The 8,819-nt window shown below is 37.5% G+C and overlaps 1 protein-coding gene across 1 annotated transcript; it reads left to right on the forward strand.

The window, feature by feature from the left end:
- The first annotated feature begins 2,163 nt into the window (after window positions 1-2,163).
- Window positions 2,164-7,649, forward strand: LOC136986521 (glucose dehydrogenase [FAD, quinone]-like). Its single transcript, XM_067284074.1, has 9 exons — window positions 2,164-2,333; window positions 2,403-2,534; window positions 3,650-3,771; window positions 4,770-4,940; window positions 5,018-5,165; window positions 6,644-6,801; window positions 6,917-7,094; window positions 7,159-7,381; window positions 7,445-7,649. Exons 1-9 carry the CDS (start codon window positions 2,165-2,167, stop codon window positions 7,578-7,580), a joined length of 1,437 nt encoding a protein of 478 aa, XP_067140175.1. The 5' UTR covers window position 2,164; the 3' UTR covers window positions 7,581-7,649.
- Window positions 7,650-8,819: the final 1,170 nt, after the last annotated feature.

An 8,819-nucleotide genomic window follows, 5' to 3' on the forward strand; every position in this document is an offset into this window, starting at 1 on the left:
GAAAATTTTATTGGTTCGTTGAGAAATCGAAATTTAATTATTTTTGTCAACGTATTCTGTTTCTGTTGCGCGCTGTCCACCAGTGGCCCAATGGATAGAACTATTTTAACGCCGGATTGTCTTTCATGAATGGTCTAGCTACGTGGAGTTTTCTCAGTTTTCTTAACGTGCCTAACACCTATATAGGGTCATTTTCCCATAGATCCTTTGTTTAACACATAAATAGGGGCATTTTTCTTTTTCATAGGGCATGACGGACCCTATTTGGTAGATTTGCTGTTTGGTCTCTTTAGCAGATTGACCTAACTGCAGATCGCTGATGTGTTGCGTTGTCTTATCCCATTAATCCTGTAATCCGTCCTACATTGGGTTCTGAATTGAAACGAGATATTTACAACTTTCTCTTTCCATCAGAAACACCACTGAAGTTGGAAACAAGTGGTTCCACAAAATAATTCCTGTCTAAATAACAGTGGCGTGCCGTCATTGGAAGCGGTGGAAGCGCTGCATCCACAAAGATTGCTATTGTATATTCGAATGTCAGTGGCGGAATGGAAGCGCTTCCGAGACAGCTTTCACGGCGAGAATAACTGAATGGTGTAAAGCAGCTAGAGGGCATTGGCGCATCGCGCTTTACAGAGCACCAACTCAGCCGGTTTAGCGCGTGGAAGCTACACACGTGTAACGCTTCCAACGATTCTATCTTTTAGCCACTGGTAGGGCGCTATCTGACTAAGTGAATTGTTTAAGATTTAAAAAGTAAAGAGTATTCAATGTTATTTTTATGTACGTTTTTTTTGCAAAGTTATATTTAATTACTGTATAATTAAAAGAAAATTATAATTATATTGACAGATTTTCAGACATAAAATCTTTACAATTTTTATCACTTTTAGATGTTTTTCATAATATTAAAATTATTAACAATTTTTCCAAGCGTGTTTTAATTCTTTAAATTAAGTAAATTTTACGGGAAATTTTTTGATTTATCTAAATTACGTAGCGAATCGCAATATTTATATTCGTGTTCGGACTATATCGACCAGTAACTCTTAGACATAAAACATATTATAATTAACGTCGATCCGAACAAAGACGTACTAAAAGAATTATATGATTTAATATCATTAATATTTACGGTACCGTCTATTAGTGAGTCTGCTGAGCGCAGTTTTTCGACCACGGTTTATTTTTGTCATTTCCAGTATTTGTTTAAAACTTTTATGGAAATGTGAGGTTCCGGACAGGTCCGACCCGTGACGAAAGACGCGAAAAAACGGTTAATTTAGAGAAAATTTATTAGTTTAAAAAAAAAAAAAAATAGGTAAAAGTCGTTTGTAGTCGGACACCCGTTGTTTGTATCAAACTGCCAGGCAGAAACCATAAATCGCGAAAGGAAGTCGTCCTATGATCGGTGGAAGATCGAATTCGTCTTCGATTTTGACTTTTCTCCCGCTCAGGTAAGAGCCTCGTTACTCTTAGTAACCAGGGACCAACCACTCGGGAAGCGTGATTGAGAGAGAACGACCAATCAAAATGGACGAAAGAAAGAACGGAGATTGATATAATCCCAGACAATCGAGGACACCTGGCACTCGGTTAACGTTCCGAATAACCGAAACGCCGTGTGTCGACGCGCAAAAAAAGGGGGGGAAGAAAAAACAATTTCTCGTCTATTGTGCCAACCTGTAATCCGTGCCACTTCGGACTTCGACCGTGTCCCCGACTCCAACGGAGGAAGTCTCCCCGTGCCTTACAGACTTGTCAACGCAACTGTCCCGTGGCCACCTTCGATCGACCATCGAAGAACCACATCGACGCCCAGAATGTCCGAACGGCTGATTGTCCTAAAGCAAACTATTTTGTACATAGTATATGTTTATTTTATGTTAAAATAAACGGTTTTTGTCAGATACTTGTCGTCTTTGTCTCTACAGCCACCACCCATGTACGAATGGACCCTAGACCATTACTGACGCGCAATTAACTGATTGCCTCTGGAAGTCGGCTTCTTACAGAAACACAGCTTCCCTATCATCAAATGTCACGGCACGCCACTGCTAAATAAGATATACTTTGTGGAACCATTGTGATGGGTATTCAAACCATAGAAATTTTATTGTGAAAATAACCGTTAATTAATTTGTTTCAGTCTCCCCCGTGGATGGCAGGCAGAGTTCTAGGAGGAACCAGCAATTTGAACTACAATCTATACGTTAGAGGTCAACGAAAGGATTACGATTTGTGGGCCGAACAAGGCGCAATCGGATGGAGCTGGAAGGATATATTCGGATACTTTATCAGAGCAGAAAATAATACCGATTACCATAATGGTAATGCTTAATTAAATAAAAAAAACAGCGAATAAAAGTAGATTTTAAATTAATTTTTTTACTTTTTAGAATTTCATGGAGTAGGAGGTCCATTGACCGTTTCTCATTCGCCTTATTACAGCCCATTACTGAAAAACTTTTTGGGTGCAGTCAGAGAGATGGGTCTACCCATACGTGATTTTAATACCGATCGCCATGATTGTAAGTAATCGATTTTATTAGATAGATCTTAATCGGAATTTTGTAAACCATATCTTTAAAATTCTTAATGCACTCCTGTACTAAGAGAAGAGAGGTACCACAGAGATCCTTCAGGCTCCAACAATTGAACTGTATGGCATATTGGAAAAATTCCATGATTTTTAATAGACGTTATCAAGTGTTTCTCTGTTATGTCCATTGAATACGGGCGAGGATGTAGAGGCGTCAGCTTGGTGCTCTGGCGTTACCCGAGATGAAATCGAGATGGGCATCAGGAATTTTTCATGGTGATCTGTTCCGAATGTCGGGCCATTTTCTCACCATCTGTCTGTATCCTCATAATGGGCCTTGATCAACTCTCGATGAGTATGTTAAAAGTAAAGAAATAAAATAAAATTCGTCGAATTCCATACGTTGCAATAGGTTACACTAATCAATGGGATTTGAAATAGATACGGTCTTCTCTTAATTAACCAACTTGTTAACAACCAGAATTTTAATGTTTTTCAATACGGTTCGTTCCGATCAATGAGGATTTTTAATGTGTCGCGAAGGGTTTCTTGTAATGCCCACCGAATTTCGGGCTTTTTAAATAGATTTTACTGATCAATGAGATTTTCAAGGGTATTGCGATATATCGAGAATATCAATGGTAATAAACGTAATTGTTTATTTCTATACAATACAAGTGGGCAATCAGCCGAGGATTATTTCCTAGATGTCTTTCTATGAGAAACTGGCCCCTGTTTAGCTTTATAAACATGATGAAAACCGGAAAAAAATCTAAGTGGCTAGGAGCGAATTCACCATCAGTGTTCGTTGGTTTTATCCGCTTGTCAATGGTAATCCATGTGATTCAACCCACTAAAATTTATATCCCTCACACTTATACGATCTATTAGTGAACTTTTAATATAATTTTTTGTTTTAAGAATAAGTTTTTACGATATACAATTCCTTTTTAATTTCCTTTAATTTACTTGTAAAAAATTAAAATAGATTAAATTTCTTCACCATTAATAGCCTGGCATATAAGTACCTGTACATAAATTAACTCTATTATGCAATATGAGCGATTCTCAGTAAATTATTCGCATTTACTATTTATTTTGCAGCATTTTATATCAGTCAAGGGACTATCGAACACGGGAAAAGGAAAAACTCGTATACAGCATACGTCAAACCAAACTTGCATCGACAGAATTTAAGAGTGATGACTTCGGCTCTCGTAACTAAGGTAGCGTCGTGCGAACGTCTGGCACAGTTTTAAAACTTCGAATCTCCGCGGATTTGTACTTTGAACACGTGGATTTTCAAAGAAAATACTCGAAATAACACTGGATTTTACGCAAGCTTTAGTTACAATTTCTGCAACTAGGTAGCGCTGGCTGGTGCCATAGGTAGGATTGCTAAAAAAGAGTGTGATGTACAGAAGCAGAAGTTAACGTCCCTTCCATCAAATCTTTTTAAATATAGTTTGGATGGAAAGACAATAGGAAATAACGAGACAAGAAGAAAGAAAGAGCAGAAATTGTCGGAGGGTTAGGCCAATCATCACAGCCTCGAAAGAAACAGCGTGCCCACCCGTCTGTGATGAAGCGTATAAAACCACTTAACACTTGTTGCGGGTTCGCTCCTGACCAATGGGCTAGCCGCATGGAGTTTCTATTGTCTTATTCCACCAATTCAACCCCCCAAAAAACAGACAGAAGTGTGCCAATAAGACAAGAAAATACGAGCAGAAATGGGTTGGAGAAGAAATTTAATAAGCCCGTATTACCGTATACCGGTACGAACGCTACCTAATGGCAGAAAATGCAACTAAATTTGTATAGAACATTCTTATTTTAAAAAAATAGAATAAATAACTGATGTTACACTTTATATTTCTGTGGACGATAGATGGACGAGCAGTTGGACTGGCAGCCATCCAACCTGGAGACCAGAGTCGCATTCGGGAGGGTCGAGAAACCTCAGGTGTTTTTCGGGGTAACCCATCCAGGTACGTCATTATGGATTGACCTGGTGAAACCCGTAATAGACTTGTTAAGAAAGACGCTCAGTGCTTACAGTACGACAGAGATTTCAATTATATTTTTGTGAAAACCACGTGCTTCAAGTCAAAATTTACCGAGATGAATTTTTAAAAGTTGTACCTGACGTTGCCATTGTCTTCTATATATATTCCATAGTTACATGCAGCCCATAAATTTTCCACATTTCTTCTTTAATTAGATATTAATAGACGAGTTTAAGCGAGCAAAAGGAGTGAGTTACGAATATTTTAACGTCACTAAAATAGTATACGCTAGAAAAGAAATAATCATCTCTGCCGGAACAGTTAACACTGCCAAACTGCTTATGCTGTCTGGAATAGGTCCTCGCGAGCACTTACACGAATTGGGAGTAAGTAGAAATAGGTGAAAAGTATATGTAAATTCTTTATTTCTTATATTAATGATCTAAATAAGTTGCCTTTTTAGATTGCAGTCGTAGCCGATTTACCTGTTGGAAAGAACTTTCATGACCATGTCACCACTTCTGTCATTTTTACAATAGATAAACCATATTCTTTACATACGCTATCATTCACACCAAAAGATATTACGGATTATAAATTTCATGGAAGAGGTAGGATTTTCAATAGTTATAAACTAATAGATACGGGATGGCCCCTAATGGACCATAAATATCTTACTCAAATTGGCATTTGGAGCCAGATTACAATATGTTCGATACGTTTGTCCTCAGCTTTAATGCTTATGTAAAAGAATGAATGGACCTATGGATGGGGCAACGAAACATATAATCTGTCTCCCAAGAGGTCTTATATAGGAAACTGGTTTTTATTTAGGTGTCATACAATGAACCCAATGAAAAAGCGTGGAAAACTATGATGGACAGGCGAAAACATACGACTAACTGTTCAGTGCTCCAGTGTTTGATGATATCCAATGAGGATTAGGTTAACGGTGGGTAAGAGTACGCGGAGTAATGTTATACACATGGCAGCACTGCAGTTTTCGATGCAACTTTTTACTGTGTCTACAACAGCAGGCGGAGAAGCCATATTGTCATCAGTATGGTCAGCTTTATTTAGAATTCACAAGGTAAAATGTGTTTTTCTATCACTTGTATGTAAGTTTTGGAAAATAAGACTTCGAATACCACTAGACCCTATTGCAGGTATTCGCACAATTCTTCCACAAATCGAGGTAAAAGAAGATAAGGATTAAAAAAAAAGGAAGAGATCCGCACGAAAATCAGAAATAATTACCTCTTCACCATTCAAACATGATTTAGAAAAAACAGAAAAGGAAAAACAGAATTTAGAAAAGGCAAAAATAATAAGAATGGCAGAAAGAGCTCTAGAGAATAAGGCGAAAACAGACGGTAAATCTATTAGACAGATAAAAAGGAAACCAAATGTTAGAATTTGAAAATGTTTGGCCCAAGGTGGCACTTATGAAAAGGACGAATCCACCATTTGCGCAGGATGTGGAAACTCGTATTCAGAGGACTGGGTACAGTACAGCACCTATAAGGAGTGATGACACGAGGATTGCTTCGCTTATGAAGGCAGTGGGCCATTTGTTTGTGACAATTGCTAGTGCGTACTCTTACCTCGTAGTTTTTTGTGGTTTTAGACCCTTCAACGCTGAGAGAGCACAAAAAAACCATAGAATGTTGCATTTATAAGTGTATGTGTTAAAGATGATGTTTCAAGGTGGGCTCATAATTGTTCCTGGTAGGGATATTCCATGTTATGTTCACGTTAATGATGATTTAACTTACCGTATTTATTTATTACAAGAGAAAATACACTTTACATCCTAGTAAGACAAGAGTACGGAATGTGCCAACTTTCAAAGCATTTCAAAGACGTTGAGTGTGAAATCCTTGCAATTTCAAGAGACGTTCAGAATAATTTCAAACTAAGGTAACATTATAAAGGATGTAAAGTGAAATTGGACGTATATTGAACACATTGTAACAAAAGATATTTGAGAAAGATTTATATATCTGTTGTAATAAGAGCATTAAACTCGGTAGGCCATCCTTTTGGGCCATCCTGAGACATACCTCATTAACTTTTATCTAAATTACAGGTCGAGTGACTTCCTTAGCTGGGGTGGAAGTCTTGGGATTCCTGAGGACTCCCGTAGAGAAGGAAGGTTGGTCGGATATTTTAGTTGGCATTGCTGCAAATTCATTATCTGATACAGGTTTGCCTCTTCTTATGCCGCAAGTGGGTTTTAGGAAAGATGTAAGTGTTTTTAAATTATCTTTTGTAAAATTATATACTGTATTTAAACCTAAAAATCTCTAATTAACTATATTATTATAATATATATATATATATACATGTGTGTATATTACAGGTATACATCAATGCATTTAGCAGGTATAAATTCAAACATACTATCTCCTGTATGCCAATTATTCTACGTCCGAAAAGTCGCGGTTTCGTTAAATTGAAGTCTTCCGATCCCTTCGATCAGCCCATAATTAATACCAACTACTTTGCCAAAATAGAGGATCTCCTGTCTTTGATAGAAGGTAGGTAGAGTCCTTAGTTGTTAAAACGTATTAAGCCAATTGTCTTACAAATTATACATTTTAGGAGCGAAATTCTGCAAAACCTTCGGGAGGACACATTCCATGAGAGAAGTCGGGACACAGGAAATTGAATCTGTATTCCCTATGTGCGAACATCACCCTCGCGACAGTGATGAATACTTGGGATGCGTGTTAAGAGTATTCACGGTTAGCCTTTACCACGGTAGCGGTACTTGCAAGATGGGCGATCCTCACGACCCTAGGACAGTCGTAGATCCAAATCTAAGGTAAGAAGAAACTAAGGTAAGTAATTTATGTAAAAGTTAATTAATCACGCATTATTATTTCAGAGTGAAAGGCGTAAGGAATTTGAGAGTGGCAGATTGTTCGGTGATGCCTACTCTAGTTGGAGGATTGCCTCATGCAACGGCTGTCATGATTGGAGAAAAAGCAGCGGATTTAATTCGTCTTGGACCTTACGGTTGACCTCTACGGTTTTTACTCATTACATTGTCTTTACAAGCAAACAATAAACGAGAATATGTATATAATGTATACAGAGTGACTTTTGATTTGTAATTGTATACTGTAATTTGTGAATTCACGGCCATTTTAAGATATTATGAGGTATACCTTAATGTCTTTACAGACATTACAAAAATATGGATATAGAATAAAATATTAATGAACTTGGAATAATACAGGACCGGTGGTTTTCACTTGTCTGTTTTCATGACGTCCTGTCCTTCTACTTTCACTCCACTTCGTATTGAATCAGGTAACGTAACTATGGAACGTAACGCAATCTGTAAGGAGAAGGTACCTCCTGAAACGACTTTCTATAATGGGCCCTATTTAGTTGTTTGTTTGTTTAGTTATGGCAACGCAACACCCGGGCGATCTGCCTATGGGGGTGCCTTCCGGGAGGTCTTTTTAAGGGAAACTGTCTCCTATTTAGGCGTTACAGACGTGGAGAAAACCCGGAAAACTCAACTCAGCCAGGCCGAAACCGCTACTAGTAGTGTTCATTGGTTTTATCCACTACTAAGGCACGCGAGGAACACTAAATAATAGGCCTAATTTAAATAACAATAATAAATTTAAAAACACAAGACCTTAGTTTAGAGTGAAGAACCCCACGGTAGGGCCTCGCGTAAGAATCGAATTTAACACATTTTTTTCTATTTTTAAATGAAAAAACGGATACGAAGCTTGTATAAAATAGTTCAAGTATGACAAGCCGATTATAGAACAGGACCCGAAGCAATTATTTGGAGGTGGGGGGGAATTCTTAAACTCATTTATTGTAATAAATAGTTAGCATGCGAATAATCCCAAAGAATCAATGTTTTAATGTATTCGATAGGCTTTTTAGTCTGCTTCTGCCTTCAATTTTCTTCGTCTAAACATGAAATTTATGACTACATTGTGGGTGAGTTTCATTTATTTTATTATAAATTCTCATCTATTATATTATATACAATATAATCTTGTATCAAAATATATCTATGGATCCTTCGAGGAAGGAAGGACTCGAGTTCTTTATGGTTCTGTTGAGAGGAAGTCCCATTTACCATACACTAACGAACTGTATTGTAAGGTCTGACCGTTTAAATTCATTATTTGACAAAGGGTCTTTCATGGCGTAGGGTTGTAAAGTCTAAATCTTAAAAAACACGTGAGGTTGGTACGTATCTTGTAGCAGTAAAAGTGTTTTCTAAAGGC

Source organism: Centruroides vittatus, unplaced genomic scaffold (genome assembly GCF_030686945.1).
Source record: "Centruroides vittatus isolate TY-2023 unplaced genomic scaffold, ASM3068694v2 contig_1213, whole genome shotgun sequence".
Classification (NCBI taxonomy): domain Eukaryota; kingdom Metazoa; phylum Arthropoda; class Arachnida; order Scorpiones; family Buthidae; genus Centruroides; species Centruroides vittatus.